Source organism: Monodelphis domestica, chromosome 4 (genome assembly GCF_027887165.1).
Source record: "Monodelphis domestica isolate mMonDom1 chromosome 4, mMonDom1.pri, whole genome shotgun sequence".
Classification (NCBI taxonomy): Eukaryota; Metazoa; Chordata; class Mammalia; order Didelphimorphia; family Didelphidae; genus Monodelphis; species Monodelphis domestica.
In genome coordinates this window covers 264747900-264767283 of record NC_077230.1, presented here as the reverse complement: position 1 = coordinate 264767283, position 19384 = coordinate 264747900, and the positions used below count along the sequence as shown (strand labels likewise).

Below are 19384 nucleotides of genomic sequence, written 5' to 3'. Positions count from 1 at the left end.
TGATTCTAAGACAGAAGGTATGCATTTAAAAATATTTTAGTTCAGGACTGTTAGGGGCAAAACTTATGGTTGGACTCAATATATTTTTAGTTGGTCACCAGGGATTTAAATTCTAAATCCCAATGAAATACTCAAGTCAAAATGGAATTTTATGGTGGTTTATTTACAATAGAGTGAAGATATTAAGGAAGAAAGAAAGAGAGGAAAAAGAGAGAGATACCAGGCAGGAGCTCAGAGGCTGGGAGGGGGTGGAGAGGGGAGGGAAGGAGGGCAGGCAGAGGATTAAATCTAGCCCAGCTTTCAGCCATGAGGCCTCCTCCAAGATGAGAGGCCTTCTTGGAGGCTGGTGCCTCCAGAAAGCCAAGGAAAGGGAGTCACAAGAGATGGGCCTCCCCAGAGGCTGGTGTCTCCAGAAAAGCCAAGGAAAGGGGAGTAAGCCTTGCACTCACTACTTGACAGTCTAAGGGAAGCAGTCTGAGGTCTTATGATCAAGTTCCTCCACAGTCAAATTCCACCACCAAGACCCTCTCACAGGAAGTGATGCAAAATATAAAGGCAGTTCTTTACATCACTTCCTGTGTCTCACATGTACCAAAGGTGGCTTAAACTTGGCTTTGAACAGCCCAGGGGGTCATTCAGTTGTTTCTGATTTGTCACTTGCTAGCATGTGTGGGTCATAGGCCATCCTCCCCCATACTTAATACTTAAGTGGGGGTGTATACATTCCTGGTTGCTAAAATTCTAAAGACTATGGAGTAAATCTAAAATTCACAATCCCCCCTGATGATGATTGGGAGACTAGTCTCCCCAACTGATCACTTAACATAATCATCTTGTACCTCTAAAATCTTCTAACTACAGGTGCATACAAAATTTCACCCTCTAAGAGGAAACTACAATAATTAGAGATAAGAGGGGAATAAAAGAGAGAGAAAGCAAAACCAATGTTTTGCTGGGCATATTGACAAAAACCAATTAGGGGGCAGTTCCCTTTGGCATAAGAGTATACATTTAAAATAAATGTTCGATCAATCTTCGGTTCAATCAACCACACCCCAAAGTCCACTCTGGATCTTCTTGAGGTAGTGTAGATTTTTCAGGCATCTTTCTGCAAACAGTTCATTCTCTGGATTTTAGTAGTTAGCAAGCTTCTTTCCTTGATGATTTTTCTTGAACAAAAATTTTAAATCTTGGGTTTTTTAAAAATACAGAGCTTACATTGATTGCATTGGTCCCGCCAAGTTCATGTCTAGTTACGGAATGACTACTGTATAAATCCTTTGATTGGATGAGAGAACTGAAAGTAATTCCTGAAAATAGATCCTTGCTCTATAGTGGATCTTCTGACTCCTATATTCTTTTGGCTTGTTCTCCCAACTTTAAAGTCTCTGTTCTCTATACCTTGAATGGAAAAGAATGAAGGAAAAGGCCATACAGGACCCATTTTTTGGAGCACTGATGGCCACTTTCCTTTCAGTGTAGTCTCTCTTCCAATGGCAATTACACCCCCAGAGTATAGCTAAAGACACTGAGATGAAGAAATGTCTGGAATTGACTCAGGTCAGTTCTGGTTCAATAGTTCTGGCTATGCAGCCAGAAAAAAAAGATTCTTGTCAATCAAAACCAGTTATTGAATGTCCATGTAAGCTCCAGTGTATCTAGGGTATCCATTTACATCTAATCACCTGGAAAGCAGTTCTGTAGTATTCTCCATATGAAGAGACAAAGTCTGTGTGTCTCAGCCTGTCCTTATGCTGATGGAATCTGCAAATGCATCAGACTCCACTATAAAACTAACCTCTTAGCCAACCACATTGACAGTAAATTGCCAAGTAAACTTTTTAAAGACATCTAATCAATTAATAAGTATCTTCTAAAGGTGTGTTGACACATGTTCATCACTATGCCTGATGGTGGGGAAGGGAGAAATATAAGACATAAATGATCTCCACTTTTCAAGAATATAAGGTCTAGTTGAGAAGACATGTCTAACCCATGTGAAACAAAGGCATAGGAAATAAGACAAAATCTAGGTGCTCTTTTGTGGGAGGACAAATTGTCAGTAGCTGGATGTTAAGGTCAAAGGATTGGCAAGGGAAAGCCTTCATGAAGAGAGTTGCATTTGATCTGGGGTTTAAATTGTTTAGGATTTTAATAGCTGAAAAAGAGATTGGAAAAAGGATTTTTCTGGCTAGGAAATGATGGGAATAGCCGCATATTCTGGACAAAATGTGCTTTATAGCCTCACCCTCATATAGGGCAGAAAACATATTGATATAGCAATGCCTTTGAGAAACAAATATGATAATGACCAGAACTGCTAATCTGCATTTAAGTTATTAATTCTGTCTTGCAGCAGTAATTGAGTGTCACTTGACAGGGCATAGTTTTTGTCTGAGCTTGGCCAGCTAACTTTCTGTGTAACTTCACATTGCATCCAGGCCAGTTTCATCATCTGTAAAATGAAGGGATTGAATTAGGTTATTGTCAAGGTCCCTTCCCTCCCTACATCCTCTAATTCTATGAGACCATTATTTTTATCTATACAAAGCTACCTTACACTATTCTCTAATCCAAACTCTAGGTACTTTCAAATATATCAAACTATAATGATTCTGGACTCAGACATTTTGAGCATACTCATATACATTTGTTTGTATGTTCTATGCTGCTTTTTAAAACCTTATTCATACTTCAGATCTCAGCTCAAATTCTTTCCAGCTATTGCTCTCCTTCAATCTTTCTTCTCAAAACTCCTTCTTAACACTTATTTTGGCAATTAACATAAGCTGTTTCTACTTAACTGTTTCATGTGCATATCTTGCCTCTACAATCAGAAGTTTTGAAGGTGGCATTTTAGTTGGATCTTGAAGGAAGATAGGGGTGATCAAGGAGACACAGTGGATGGTTAGAGAGTGTTGTTCAAGGAATAGCAACTCTAGATTGAAATGTGAAAGAAGTTAAGGTGTAAGCTGGCACCAGCCTATGAAGGGCTTTAATCACCAAACAGAGGATTTTATATTTGACAGGAGTTTATCAAGTAGAGTCTAGCCATGTCTCTCCCCTACTTGATACCTAATTAATTGGAGGATGGACTGAATGGAGCTGTGACAGGAAAATCCACCAGTAGGCTCTTGCAATGATCCAGAAGTGAGATGATAACAGTCTGTACCAGATTGGTAACAGTGTCAGAAGAGAATATGGTAAATTCAAGAGATACTGCAAAAGTAAAAGTAACAGACCTTGACAACAGATTGAATATGGGGTATGTATGAGAGAGACTTTTCTTGGCCCATAAGCATTGAGTAATTTCTGTTTTTTTCTTCAGGGAGGATCTGGGCCTATTGAATTTCACCATTGTAGAAAATTTCTACACTGGAGACTCACTGTACCTAAGGCAGATAAACGACTTGCTGGGAATCAAACCCTTAGTATGGATCAGAGGCATAAATTGGATTTAGATCTTTCTACCTTGAAGGCTAGCCCCTCTATGCAATACACTGCCTCACAGAATAGTCTTTCAAAGATATTCAGGGAATACTTGTTAAATGAATGAAATTATCAACCAAATACTGCTGAATGAAGACCAAAGTTTGGATTTTATTCGAAGGGTAATTGTGATACATTGAAATTTTTTTAAGGCAAGTAGTAATATGATAGTTGATTAATTTGAGGCCAGTGTCCACTGGATTTTGGGAACAATTAAAGAGCGTGTCCCCAGCGAAAAGGTGACTAATTAGGACAGAACTGCATTAATCCACGCATAAGAGGATGGGGGCCTGGAGTAGTGTTATGGCGTTGGGAAAGGAAAAGAACAGATGGAAAAGGGGAGGCAGCTCTTTGGTGTTTCCTCTCTTTCCTGAACGTTAAACTTTTGCTGTAGTTCCGAGTCATCTTTCTAGCCCATACTTTCCTCCAAATAGCTAGTCTTCTTGGGCTGGGAAACGTTTAGGTGCCTGAATGGAGCTCTCTACCGGCCCCCACCCCTCCTACCTGCTGCCTTTAAGTCTTTGGGGAAAGGGCGATCATTTGTCAGTCCCGTCAAAGAATCCCAGGAAGAATCGGAAGTTTTTTCTCAAGTCATTTGCTTTATCTCTTCTGAGGCCAAGGTGGCTCATAGGTACCTTGTATTGCCTCCATGTCTAACATCTAAGCATCCCGGGACTATTTTAGTTCTGGTTTGTTGGCAAGAAGGCACGTCGATGCTAGTAGTCTAACTACATGTGACTGGGGGTAGGGGGAGCAGCGGGTGGGGGGAAGTGTGAGGGAGAATGCAAAGACGAAAATACAATAGTATTCAGGACATCAAAGACCCTAACCTTTTAACCTGGAAGGGTTTTTTTTCCTAAACAAAACCCCAGGCAGAACTCCACCTGGACCCCAGGGACAAATCTGGATCTCGATTTCGGTTCCTTTGCTTTGACTTGGCTGGAGTGAGTTGGAGGAGGGAGCGGAGAGGGTAGGAAAAGAGAAAATCCAGAGTCCGTAATTATACCAGGGCTCTAAATCGAGGTCATCTTCCTACGGAGAGGCACCAAAGGAGAGCTCTCCCCACTTAGGCACCTCCCGGACGTCTCACTTCTTGGGCTAGGGAGCGAGGAGTTCGGGTGTCAGTCAAGTTCACCAATCAAGTCTCTCGGGATGCGACAGGAGGTGAAAGGTTTTTGGGACCAGGCGGGCATTAGGGCCCTGCAGCAGTGCATGGGGTGGTGGGGGTGGGTTCGAAAGTGTAGGGTTACACTGACGGATTCCAGCGCCTGCCCCCTCCCCCTGATACCCGGCCGGGCCGCTGGGGACTGGAGCGGCGGCGAGTACATGGTGCACCACTAGGACCCAGCAGAGGTTGCTATGATTTGGGCAGTAGGTAAAGGCCTGACATTCCTCTCATTCCAGTGTGAATGGGGCTGATTGTTGGGTCGCGGATCCCCGCTCTCCCCTCCGCTTCTCGCCCCATCTCGCACACATCATGTCCAGCATGATGCCAGCGGCCGCCGCTGCTTTCCCCAGCCCTGGGAACTGAACTAGCCATGGTGGCCTCATGTGGATGGCAAAGTTTCTCCTGGGAACTCCCGAGCCTGGTGGAGTGAGAGGTAAAGAGCGTCCCCAGCTCACGCTGGGCTCAGGCTCCGGGTGGAGAGAGGGGGCGGCTCCGTGACTGCCTCTTAGCCCGCGGATCACGCCACCCGGCCAGGCTAGTCCAGCCCGCCCCCGGCTTCCTTCCTTTGCCTTTCTGGGGCTGATTCTGAACGGGGGACGTGTGGGCTGAGGCCGGTCAGCCTGGCCTGGGAGCAGGGAGCAGGGACTGAGTTTGACCGCTAGTCAGGCAATAGGGCTGGGGAGGGATTGCAGCCACGATCTCTACAACTTCTCACTCTTTTGCACTGGAGTTTTTAAAAGAAAAGAGAGAGGGAGGAGGGAAGGCGATTTTCAGTGCCTGTGCTTGCCACTCTTACAGGCGGAGGGGGATGTCTTCCTGCCGCTCTCCCCTGCCCATTCCAGTTCCCAGCTTTTGGAAACGAAAAGTGTAGCGACTGAGCTGGTGCACGGTGGCGGTTCTTGCGGTTCGCCTCCGGGAAGAAGGCGGGCACCGAGCGCTCTCTGAGGAGAGCTAGCTGGGAGGGGAGCCTCGCTTTCCTCCGGAGGAACTGCCATATGGTTGTAGTTTGGGGTGGGTGGGGGGGAGTCTTAACTAGCTGAGGCAGCGACGGCGGGGGCAGATTAAGGTTTTCGCGGAAAACTGCTTTTAGACGGGTATGGGGTGGAGGTGAAGGAAGAGTGGGCAGGGAGGCTGGCGGAGAGAGAAGCACAGAGGGGATGTCCGGGTAGGGGGTGCCCGCTGCAAAGGACAAAGGCACACACACACACATACACACACACACACACACACACACACACACACACACACACACACAGAGCCACCCCAACTCCACCCAGCCCGAGGGGCAGAGAGCCCCGGCGCGCAGGACCCTTCTTGTCTGGGAGGAGCACGGAACTGGGCCCGTTCGCTCCCTCTCCTGGAGTGGGATGTGGCGACGCCGCCCAGGACTGAAGGGGACGTGCTCTGGACTCCGAGGCGGAGATCGTCCGGGCTGGAGTGCCTTCTTTGTTCTCATACAGCCCAGGATCCAGAAACAGGAGAGTTAAAGCCCTGATCCAGAACGTTAGTGGTTTACAAATAATCCGGGTGGAGGGAGTGGGGGAGGAGTGGTCAGCGGATGGGGAACGATTTCACTTTCCAAGTGAAATTGGCTCTTCTTGGAATATGACATTTGTGACAGGACAGGGGAAAGCACGTCCCTCTGTGACAGCCATCGGGGAGTTGGGATACCATTAGAGATGGAATAATGCCAGAACCCTCTGCTGCAAGGATCTCTTGCTGCATTTCCCTGCCCCCCCCTCCTTTTCATTTAATAACTTGTGTGTAACTAAGTTGTGCTTGATAATGAAGCGGTGTAGTTGGCTAAATTAGGCAGAGTGCTTATGTCTGTAGTACTTGAGACAAAATGGGTAGATCCTGCAGTGATCTCCCCAACTCTTTTTGTCTTTCTGCGTCTCTCTGTCTCTGTCTTCCCTACAAGGACCCCTGACAGAATTTACCGTTCCCTACTTGCTCTAAAATCATTCTTTTCTGAGCGTCTAAGCTATGGGACCTAGGCCTCCTTCCTACTTTTTTCCTACCAAGATTTTTCTTCCTCTCTTCTCTATCTACCTTCTACCCACTCCCCATTTTGTGATCCTGAAGGCACACTTTAGAAAATTCAGTATTTGATTCTATTACTCCTTGGGAACTGCAGAATGAAGGTATTTTTAAAGGGTATTTAGTTTTGTCCCCTCATTTTAAGGAAACTGAGGCCAATAGAGAAGGGAATCATAGAATCACAGGTTTAGAAGGGACATCAGAAGTCATCTAGTCAAACCTCTACCTTACCAGTTCCCTCCAAGCTGCACCTTCTGTGCTAGTCTGGTCCATGTCTTTCTATTAATCATCAGTAGAAAATCTACCCAATATGCTGTAGGCTTGCCTCTATGACTAGATAACTTTTGTGGATACCAGTGCAACTCTCAGGCTACATCTCTCATCCCCTTCTTACTACTTGAGTGGCTCACTTCCTTTTATGTTTATGTATTCACCCAAGGTCACACAGGTAATAAATAGTAGAGGTGAGATTTGATTCTTTGAATCCAAATCAGGACACTTCCCACTATACTGTGGGAATTGTAACAATCAGGTATTCACTAACAAGTGTTGCTTTGGAAAGAAAATAAAATATAGCTAACATTTATATGGTACCTACTATGTGTCCTGTCACTGTGCCAAGTATTCTATAAACATCTCATTTGATTCTCATGACAACCCTGGAGGTTGGTGCTTTTGTTATCTCTATTTTACATTTGGGGAAACTGAGGGGAACATGTTAAATGACTTTCCCAAAGTCCCACAGCTAGTATGTGAGGTCAAATTTGAACAGAGATCTTTCTGACTCCAGGTCCTGTCCTCTATCCATTGTACCACCTAACTTCCTTGAAGAGCTCTGGCTTTGGAGTCTGAGGGCTTGAGCCTGAATTATACCTCTACTAATTACTACTACCTGTGTGACTTAGAGCAAATAATATAACTTTTGGTCTTAATTTACTAATCTGAAAAATGGAAATGCTGGACTACACAATTCTTAAGATCTCTTTAACCATGTTAATATGTTCATAACTATTCTTTATGTCTCTAGTTGTGGTATTAAGAAAATAAATGAGTTTGTATCATGACATCAAACTTCCTGGAGTTTTCTAGGAAAAAGTTCAGAAGTGCCAGATAGATAGATAGATAAAGCATTTATTAAAATTTTACTATGTGCCAGGCACATATATATTAGAGAAGATCACTGTGCATGGTTTGGGCCACTCATGGAAGCAACATGTTAACAAACTGTTCACTCTTTGGCCACAGTAAACATTTATGAATGAAACTAGATTAAAGTGATATTAATAGCTATGCTCCAGTAATTCTCTTCCAAAAGGCAACAAATGAATGCTTGATAAATGTTGAATAATCAGCTAGCTCCCAGTCCTCCAAATTGTGGCCTATGGAAACTTACCAAACAAGCAAAGATTTTGGGTGGCTTCCTTTCCATTCCCTTTGCTTATCTAGCTTACTGAGAATGAGTTTTGGGGATCTGAGGAGGAAAAAAATTGGACACTCAGTACTACTAAAAGTATATGAGCAATTAAGATTCTAAGTATATTGGGGTATTTAAAGGATTGCTCCATATATGGACATTGATATCCCAGCTGGAGGGTAGTCTTAACTTTCACACACATTATGCATCCTGTAATTCTCTGGAGGGCCACTTGTACAGAGTTTTTGGTTATAGAGCTTTCACAGCACTAAGACATCTTTAATAAAAAGTCTTGAAAATACCTTGGTGAGCTATATGTACATGAATAACATTTGAATAGACGTGTTAGCTTTTCATCTTCTGTCCTGAGAACAACAAATTTTGAGGCTTGCCATTTTAACTTATTAGCTATGTGACCTTAGGCAAAGCACTTAATATTTGGATAGTTTCTCCAATAACAACAATACTTTTGCTACTTACTTCACAGAGCTGTGAATATGAAATGAGTGCTCTATGGAAACCCCTTTATAAGTGTGAGCAATAATAATTATTATTAATGATAAATGATCAATTCTCAAAATTATTATTTATTTTTTAAACTCTTGCCTTCCATCTTAGAGTCAATACTATGTATTGTTTCCAAGGCAGAAGAGTGATAAGGGCTAGGCAATATGGGGTAAGTGACTTGCCTAGGGTCTCAAAGATAGGAAGTATCTAAGGCCAAATTTGAAACCAAATCCTCCTGACTCTAGGCTTGGATCTCAATCCACTGAACTACCCAACTGTCTCTTCTCAAAATACTAAAAGATGCAGATATATATACAAATATATATATATATATATACAAATTTATTTATGTTTTAAAATAGGCATTAGTGATGCCTTTTATTTCTCTATTAGTTGTTTTCAGATATCATCACCTCTCTTCAGGTTCCTTTGAGACCAAAGCAAAAAGGATCAAACTGAACTGACTCGGTGCCTATTTCATCCCAATCTTCCACCTTTCTTCCAAAAAGAAGAGAGGTTCAACTCAGGGGTTTGCTTGTAGTCTGGATTCTGGATTCTGATTTGGTTTTTGTTTTTATAAAGTAAATTTCATCAGAAATTCATTATAAAAAGCATGTAAAACATTCATATATTTGGATTTGTTCCCTTTTCTTTTTTGGTTCAAAGAAATCTTGGTATTTAAGATTCTATATTGCACTTGGAAGGTGCAGAATACTAATGTGCCATAGGACATGTGAAGATCAAACATCATTTAAAATACATCTTTTCATGAAAGTTAATGGAGGATTTTCAGTTTAAATGAGATTTTTAAATGCTGTAGTTAAGAAAAGTCCATGAATGCAAAAATGTGAATGATTTTTATAGGGGAAGGCATTCTACTTAGAGAATATCTGCCCTTGACCAATTAAACCAAAGGCACCATATCCCTGGGCTTATTCTTTGTGATCTCTGCCCCAACCATGAAGCAGTTAGGACCTAAGGGCTTGAGGGAAATCAGAACAAACTGAAAAAAATTAGGCTCAAGGCAGATAACAGTGTTAATGGACATGGAAAGTACATTCTATAAATAGTAGTATTGCACTTTTCTGGACTAGTGGTGGTAATTGTCCTTAAATGCATAAACATGGGGAAAGCTAGTGAAAAATCTATAAATTAGGATGGTTTTTCTAAACTGGTGGTTTTTTTTTTAAAGCCTCTCCATAAAGACAGATTTGTAATAGCAGCTGACATTTATATGGCTCGTCAAGATTTGCAATGTGCTTTACATATATTATCTTTGATTTTCAATCTCAAATGCATATTTATTTCTGTGATTTAAGGCAGGGGATTTCAGCAGTTTACAGGATGATGGTTTCTTATTTCTTTTTGCCTCTCATCCTCTCTGGCTCTTTAAAAAAAATTAAAAAATAATATTTTTGGTTATTTTGATGGCTTAGAATGCATTAGTTAGTTATGAATTGATGAAAGGTAGATTAAAGTTGGTTGTAGAGTGGTAAAAGGGATACTGGACACAGAGTCAGAACACTTGAAGGCCAAATCCTAGCAAAACTAACCAAAACATTAATTCAGCCTGACTATAGTCACTGCATTACAGTTCATAGTTATAGTCTTCCACCTTTCTAAATGAGGGAGGCAAGTGACTGGCTAAATTTAGTTTGCCTGAGAAGCGCCTGGTAAAATATTTGTGTATACTGATTGAAGATTTTCTCTGGACAAAGCATTGAGAGGATCTCAGATTTTTCACTTTTTCAATCATTCTTTTTTTGTCGGGACAAGAGAGAAGGAACTAGGAAATGCATTCTTTATAGGAAGAGGAAAAAGCAAGGCACTGGACTTGTAGTCAGGAAGAATTGGGCTCATATTTTACCTCAAACATTTACTAATTGTATGACAGTCATACTTTGGCTTCCTCCTCTTTAAAAGTAGGAGTTAGACTCATTGTGATGGCCTCTAAGGTCCCTTATTGCTATGATATTAGATTTTGTTTACCTTTAAAAAAATCTTGCAAAAATTTAATTTTGGAGTTTAAGCATATCTTTTTTTTTTTAATCCTGATATCTGGGGTTTCTCTTCTAAAGTCCATGTTTTCATTAATAGGGGCACTTTTTCCATCCGAAAGTTTTAATGCTATATTGTAATGAGTAAAAAGGGTCTGGCAAGAGTTATAAGCATTTATTAATAAAATGAGAGAGAGAGAGAGAGAGAGAGAGAGAGAGAGAGAGAGAGAGAGAGAGAGAGAGAGAGAGGGAGAGAGAGAGAGAGAGAGAAAACAAAACAGAGAGAAAGAGAGAGAAATATAGAGAGATATTTCAGTTGATGTTGCAAGTTGACTCTCGTGCTGAAGCCAGAGGACTCTAGGGGACAAATGCCAGACTATTAGATATGATGTTACTTTGTATTGGGGGATGGAAGTATTTTACCTCACACAATTTCTCCCTCTGATTCTTTGGGAGACCAGCATGTTAAGTTTCCTCACTCTTGGTTTTCGGGTGATAAACATGTTGGATCTCCCCAATGAATTATTCTAAATATGGAGTCTTTACTTTTAGGGTTATTTTTATTTATTTTTTAACTGTCTTGATCTATACCATTCAACAGCTCTTAGATTTGTGATTTCTTCAACCTCTCCAGGAAGTTTATTCTGCCTATCAAATTGCCTTCTATTTAATTATCTTGAATTATATTTAATTTGTATAAGCTTATTTGTATACTTGTCTTCTTCATTAGACTATAAGCTCTTTGAGGTAAGCGATGGTTTGATTCTTTGGCTTTATTTCCCCAGTACCTCCCACAAGAGACCCTTAGCATGTGCTTGTTGTTGGATTGATTGGATTGATTCATTGGAATAGATGCTGGGCATTCACTCCCCTAGATCAAAGGATCCTGCCATGGATGTCCTGGCCTACTTTGGGGGAATACAATACATCCTTCACTTTGGTGTCTTTGGGGAGGATTTTTCTGTAAACTCCACTGACTTCATATTACCTCTAGGCTAGATAGATCTTTTTGGAATTTAAAACCCTTTATAGTCTGACTCCAACGTATTTCCTTTACAAAAATTAGTTTTATTTCTACTCTGAACTTAACAAACACAAAATAAATGAGCATCATAAAACAAGAGAGAACTTGCATGAAACTTTCCTTATTAAGTGTATAAAGTATAACTGTCAAAATTGTCCTGCTCATCTATAATTCTTTCTGGATTTCCTTCTGTGAAAAATTTTTGGAGAGGTAGGAGAATTCTACTTTTTTTCCCCTTTTCCCTTCTATTTCTCCTTCACTGGGAAGGAATATAAAACCCTAGTATCAGATATACATATTTACAATGAATTCCCTTATTGACCATTTCCAGAAATATGTCATATTCTGCATATTGAGTCCTTCATCTTTCTCAAGAAGTAGGCAATGTATTTCAACATTGGTCCTCTGGAGCTGTGGTTTGTCATTGCATTGATCAGAGTTCCTAAGTCTTTCAAAGATGTTTTTCTTTAAAATGTTTCCATCCTTGGGGGCAGCTGGGTGGCTTAGTGGATTGAGAACCAGGCCTAGAGACAGGAGGTCCTGGGTTCAAATGTGGCCTTAGACACTTCCCAACTGTGTGACCCTGGGTAAGTCACTTAACCCCCATTGTCTTAGCCCTTACCACTCTTCTGCCTTGGAACCAATACACAGTATTGATTCCCAGATGGAAGGTAAGGGTTTAAAACAAAATAAAATGTTTCCATCTTACCTTTTCTAGCCTCATTACACAATACTCACCTTCATGTATTCTAGAGTCCAGTCAAACTGGCTTTCTTCCTTTTTATTGTTCCTTAAAAAGGACACTCTGTCACTGATCTCAATGTTTTTGCATCCACTTTCTTTCAAATAATGCATTGCCTCCTAGCTTCTGTCACTTTGAATTCCAAATCACCTTCTAGACACAGCTTAAGACCATTTTCTTAATGAGATTTTTCCTGGTTCTCCTGCCCACCAACCTGGTATTGATTTTGTATATTCCTCTATACATACATTTCCTCCCCCCCCCCAAAGTAAGCATCTTGAAAGGAGGCACTGTTTTTACTCTTGTCTTCATAACTTCATCCCTGGGCACATAGTGGGTATTCAACAAATGCTTATCAATCAATGAATGTCTTTGTTACCTGGGATTCCTATTTTTTTTTTTTACTGACTATGCATGTCATGGTATAATTGGACACCCAGTTTATATAGTATAGTGATGGTGAACTCATAGCATAGGTCCCAAAGATGGCACACAGAGTGCTCTCTGTGGGCATGCCCCATCCCCCTGTCCTGTTCATTACTAGAAAGGCAGAGGGACTCGAGTGGAGCTGCTCCCCTCCCCTTCTCCACCATTCCTGAGGACATTTTTTTTATATCTCCTATCCCTCTGCCCAGCAGTCCAATGGGAGCACACAGGGGTTAAGGTGGATGCTTACAGGCGGCATAGCTGGAGGGAAGCAGAGCTCTTAAGCCACTCCCCTCCCCCTCTCTACTTGCTGAGGACATTCCTCACTTCACCCACCCAGCAGCCCATTGGGAGCCCTTAGTTCCTCCCCTGGGTGGGGGTGAGGGGGAGTGGGGTACACCCTGTACTCAGTGGGGGAGAGGGGCACAGCACATTGTCTCTGGGGGTGGGGGTGGGACCCAACATCTCTAAAAGGTTCACCATCACCCATATAGTATGTGTTTTCATAGATTCCGAAAGATCAATCATTCAAAGACCTGGGTTCAGAGCAGTGCATGGGGGACAGAGGGAAGGAGACAAAAAGAATGCTTCCTTTTATAAGGGGCCACTTCGCTATGAATATGTGACTCTAGTTAATGGAGGGACATATTGACTAAGGTGGAAAAGAGCATTGGACTGAGAATAAGGAAACTTGGGTCTTAGATCTGGTTTTGTCATTAACTAGCTCTTTAACTTTGGTCAAGACATAACTGTTCTGGGCTTTAGTTTCTTTACTCACAAAGTAAGGGGTTGGACTAGATGATTTTTAAATTTCCTTCTAGCTTTAGCAGCATTTTTTCAATAATGTGGAAAATTCTAGAACATTTTTCATACCTTTTTGCCCCCTCTCCCATTAATGCTTACTCTTTTAATTTTCTTCTCCCTTACCTCCCCCATCCTATTTACTCCTTTAGCATCCAGACTTCATTTTCTTTCCCTCCAAAGTGGCAGGTGGGTGTTGTCAGGCTGGAGCCCTGGGGAAATCTTTGTAGTTCATTGTTCATTGCCCACTTTAAACTCTTGCTGTGAGACAATTGTTATTGTTTTGGGGAGATATGACTCATTGAGTAACATCCTTTATAGGAGGGCTGCCTTTGAATGATGTATAGTCTTGAGGACACCTGATGTGTATTTAACTATTTGCTTGGGGAGGGAAGTTAGACTTAGAAAATGGTCTGTGGTTTGGCAGAAACATTCAGTGAATTTAAGGACTCTCAGTTGAGAAATATAATTCCATGTAACTTTTTTTTTCTCTTTGGCAACTTGAGACAGATGTGATCTGGCTCCCATCTGTTTCCTGCTGTTAGAGAGAGAAGCTAGCCTCGTTTTTCTCAAAACAGCACAGTTTTGCTTTAGATGGCAGGCCTCGCTTTTCAGTAGACCAGAGAGACTCTCTTCTGGAATGGTTGCAAAAGCCATAAGTTTAAGGCCCTATTATTTTCTTTTTTTAATAATAAATTTTATTGATATATTTTATTTTATACCAACTCCATTTCCCAATATATCCCCTCTCTTCCCCCTCCCAGAAAGCCATTCTTCAGAGCAGAATTAAATAGAAGGAAAAAATTTAGGGAAATCAAAGCATCAAAGAAATCTGCTGTGATACTCAGTGTTCTACACCCAGAGTCACACCTTGGCAAAGTAGATGGAGAGGTACCTTCTCATGTCTCTCTTCTTTGGGTCCAAGCCTGGTAATTATAATCCCACAATGCTCAGTTTTGATTGATTTGATGTTCTTTCCATTTACATTATTGTGATCATAGTGTGTTTTGTCTTTCTGCTTCTGCCACCTTCAATTTGGTTCAGTTCACAGAAGTCTTTCAATACTCCTCTGTAATCATTAGGAATAGTACTTACAAGTACAGTAATATTCTATTACATTCATATGTGCAACCATTTCCCAATGGAAACAAGGACATCTCCTTTGCTTTCAGTTCTTTCCTACTGTAAAAAGTACTGCTATAAATATTCGTGTGTATATGAGGCCATTTTCCCCCCTTCTGGTTGACTTCTTTGGGGCATGTTTCTGGTAGCATAATGTCCTATAAATTTCATTTGTCTCTTTGTTTCCCAGTCAGAGTCCAATTTGAACTGGATTAGCGTGAGGTTAAATATGCATCATATTGCATTACCCTGGTGTGGAATAGCCAGTCACATGTCTCACTCTGACCACTATCTATTCCCTGAGAAATCAAATTGCTTTTAAGCCGGATTTGTGATTTTGGGTTATTATGCCAGTGTGGACTCAGCTGTTTGGTATCTGGTTTGAAAGCCCTGAATCCTTCCCAGAAGTGAGTGTGATTGACAGGCTATCAACTGAAGAGCCTCAATGGCCTTTCTTTTTGGAATGACTGGGTCCCATACCTCTGTAGGACCTCATTACCCTCTACTCTTACATCTATATTCCACAAAGCTTTGTACTTGGGAGGGCTACCTGGGGCCTTTTTGGAAATGAATCTTGGGTTTTATATCAGGTAAAGTTTCAGATTTGTTACCAAGTTGTGAGTAAATGTGGTGACTAGTATATCATGTAGTGATCATTAGAACACAGATGTTTTAGAACTGGAAGGTACGTCAGAGTACTTTCTAGTCCATTTGGTGTAGCCTCTTCATTCTACAGGTGAGGATGCTAGGGCCTGAGGAAGTTATAACTTGACAAAGATGATCCTGCTAGAAGTGTCAGGATCTAGATTTAACCAAGGTCCTCTGATTCCATCTGGAACTAGTACCATATACTACTCAAACACAATGAAAGCTGAAAAGTGACCATCAAACCACACTCAGTTTCTAGGGAGTTTTAGTGCTGTAGAGTGTCACACTTCTTTTTCCAATGAAATCTTCAGGCAGTAGAGTTCACAAAACCATGGGAATCAGGACATTTGGATTTCAGGTCCAGGCTTTAAGTCTTTTATCCACTTGCTACTCCAGCCTGTTATAGTACTTGAAAGTCCACCTTAGAGACACTTATTTGTGTGATATAGTAGGGAGAGCTTTGCACTGGGAGCCAGAAGCCTGGCCCTGAGCTTCAGCTCTGCTTTATGACTTTGGGTAAGTCACAGGATAATAGAATTTTGGAATTGGAAGGGATCTCAGAGACTATCTTGACAAACCAATAACTGAAAAGGAATCCTCCTCGAAAATATGGTGGAAAGGAGGGCAATCCATTCACCTTGTTTCTCCATCCCCCAGTGGGCAGAGCCCACTCAGAGATAGCTCAGATGATTAGGAATGTTTATTCTGAGCCTAAATTTTCTATTTTGCAACTTTTGCCAACTGCCCCTAGCTCTGCCCTCTACAAATCATCCCAGGATCATCTGTGCATGTCTAGAATTTGAAGTTGAAAGAAACTAATAATAATATCATTCCACTAATGAGAAACCCAGAGAGGTAAATTGTATGATAACCAGTCTGATAACCTGGATTTGGATCCCATTCTACTATTGATTAATTGGACAAGTTCCTTCTACCATCTGGGTCCCAATTTCTCATTTATAGAGCAAGAGAGTTAAACTCTAGGGTCAACCAGGTTTCTTTCCTGCTATGAAACATCACATCATCCTGGTCCTGGGGCTATAAAGGGAAATGATTAATTTGCTTGACTCCAGAACCCATCTTTGATTCCCTTTCTCTGCAGTTCATTCCAGCCGAGTGGTTCTGGTCTTAAAATTTCATTGATAGAGAGAACTCTCTGGACAAAGAAATTCCATCCACTAATATAGGTTGGTGTCCTCTACAAATTTTACAGTCAAAGAGAGGTTTCTTAGAGCACAAAATGACTTGTCAAGTGTCACTCAACCACTATGTGGCAGAAGCTGAACTTGAATTCAGGTCTTCTTAACTCAGAGGTCAGATTTTTTTTTTTACCATGTCTTGATTTATCCCACTTTTAATAATAAAAGTAATAACTCATATTTATGTAGTGCTTTATGGTTTGCAAAAAATCAGCTTCCCTTCCCTTCCCTTCCCTTCCCTTCCCTTCCCTTCCCTTCCCTTCCCTTCCCTTCCCTTCCCTTCCCTTCCCTTCCCTTCCCTTCCCTTCCCTTCCCTCCACTTCTTGAATAGTGCTACATAATAGGTGTCTAATAGTGGTTTGGGTAATGATTGCATGAGTGTACACCTGTTTGTTAGCTGACTTGGAGGGGTTTGCCTGTTACGACCTGGGCATGTTACCTCTAAAATGGTAAAATGAGATATTCCTTTCTCTTCCTGACTTGATGCTGAATTCTGACTCACTTTAAATGCTACCTACCTTTTTCTGGAAACAGGCTTCCTATGAGTCAACACTATTGATTTGGGAGAACCTGGGAAGAGAATTTACAGAAATTCATAGGGCTTCAAAGTATTGGAAAGAAATCTTCCAGCTCAATTCTCTTTTCAGGAGAGTTTTCTTTGGACTCATTTTTCTTTATCTGTAAACTGTAGAGGATAGTTTATAGAGTTGCAGAGGTGAAAAAGAATTTTAGAGATTACTTAGTCCAACCCTTATCCAAAGCATGACTTGCTTTTTTGCAATAATTTTGAAAAGTAGTCAATTAGCTTCCATAACAGGGAACTCGCCATATACCAAGGCAGCCCATTTCATTTTTAACTTGCTCTAATGATTAGTTTCCTCCTTTTTTTTTAGTTTAAATCTGATTTCTAGAAACTTCTACTCATTGGTTTTAACTTTGTTCTCCATGGCCAAGCAAAAGAAGTTTAATCTCTCTTCCATCTGCTAACTCTTTAAACATTGGAAAAACATCATGACTCCCTCAGGTTCCCTTTCTCTAGAATACCTATATTCTGGTATTTTGTACAATTAGGTTTGTTCTTCAGTTTATTCAGCTGATCTTCCTATGATATTAGAGAAGTCAAGTGGTAATTAGTGCTATTGTAAACCTATCTAAGCCTCTAACTTTTCCACGATTAGCATGAGCAACTTTACTAAAATCTAGGTGAACTATATCTCACCCTAAAGATATAAATACTTTCAAAAATCTAGTATTCCCCAAATAAACAATCTAGTTACTCTTTAAAAAATGAAAATGAAACTAGTTTTGCCTTTGGGTTCTTTATGATCATTGCTTTCTTTTTTAGTTATGTACTTATCATTTCTGTAATTATACATTTTTCCAAGAATTGAGGTCAAGTTTACTAGCTTGTAGTCTGAAGGCTCATTTTCTTCCTCCTCTTCTTTTCTTTTTTCTCTTTCTCCTCTTTTTCTTCCTCTTACACTATTACTACTACTATTACCACTACTACTACCACCACAACCACTACTACTTTAACAACTATTGGAGCATTTTCTTTCTGGTTTTTGTGTTGTTCTTCATGACTTGTCAGAGTTTATAAAGAGTGGATTAGTTCCTTCAGTACTTGAGGAGGTACTTTTTCTTGGATTGGTTATTTGAACTTATCCAAGGTAGTTAGGTCTTCTTACTGTCTCTCTATTGATCTTGGTTCTGTGTATCAATTTTCTGTCAGACACTTTTATTCTTTGCAGTCTAAAAAGCCTTTTCCTGGGCAGCAAGAATCAAAGCAAAATGAATTGATTATCTCTGTCTCTGTTTTATTGTCGTCTCTACAGGGAGCAGCAATTCGATTCCTCTTTTGATTTTCTTCTTTTTTTTCCCCAAAATAGTCTGAAAAATTCTCTTTGTTGCTCTTATTTTTCCTTACCAGCTTCTAATTTGCTTTAGGTTTTTTCTCTCTTGACATTCATTATAGGACACTGCCATACTTTTGTCTTTAAATTCTATTATCTACCTTTACTTCCATCTTTTGTATATGCCTTTACATTTTTTTTTCAATTGCTTAATCTCTTCTCTATGCATCCATATTGATTTTTAAAAATCTCTCCCTCTTTTTATCTGTATTGTTTATCTTTATGTCTTTGGAACTTCATTCTTGAAAGCTTCCCAACCTCCTAAGTTAATGTCTATGGAATCCATGTAATTCTACCTATTGGAATCTTTTGAAATGTGTTGTTCACAAGCACAAATGCATGTCAAACTATTTCAGCCTTTCTTCTCCCTTTGTGTTAACAGACTTTAAATTTTACTGATCATCTGTCCCCAAGGTATCCACCATTAATTTCTCCCTTCTTGTTTTTGAGGATTGGATCCAGATTCCATCCAACCCCTTTCCTCCTCTTTGGAAAGATGAATTACCATTAAGATAAGTTAAGAAGTTTATTAGTTGCTCTGCCTCTGCTTTTTGGCAGAGAAAGGACTCTAGTAGATGCCCTGACAATTAACATTCTTGTCAATACTCTTTCAAGCCTCTGTACCACACTTGTGATCTGTTTCTCAAACTCCTCATCTATTTCTTATGTCTGTCCTGGTAGATTCCAATAGCAATTTTACTTTATTTCTGATTCCTTAGGCTTAAAAAAAATGAACCTAAATGCTCTCTATCATGCCCCTCCCCATTATCCTCACATGAATATAGTTTCTTTTTAAAAATTAAATTACATTTTTCAACTCATGAAAAATTATTTTCACCTTCCATCTAACCCTATCCCCAAAGGGAAGAAAATAACTCATAACTAATTTGCAGT

At 40.5% G+C, this 19384-nt stretch overlaps 1 protein-coding gene across 10 annotated transcripts in view; it reads left to right on the top strand.

Annotated features, from left to right (window-relative positions):
- The window catches only part of AMOTL1 (angiomotin like 1), a 275805-nt gene that overhangs the window by 87331 nt on the left and 169090 nt on the right, over positions 1 to 19384 (top strand). For 2 of the 10 annotated variants that reach the window (XM_007494990.3, XM_056794477.1), the window contains exon 1: positions 4709 to 5090. The exons of 2 other annotated variants lie outside the window; for them this stretch is intronic. In XM_007494990.3, the coding sequence (XP_007495052.2) occupies positions 5039 to 5090 (52 nt within the window). In that variant the 5' untranslated portion in view covers positions 4709 to 5038. Of the gene's footprint in view, positions 1 to 4516; positions 4654 to 4708; positions 5091 to 5883; positions 6161 to 19384 lie in introns of those variants that run through there. 6 more of the 10 variants (XM_007494992.3, XM_056794480.1, XM_056794483.1 and 3 more) reach the window with 5 other exon arrangements.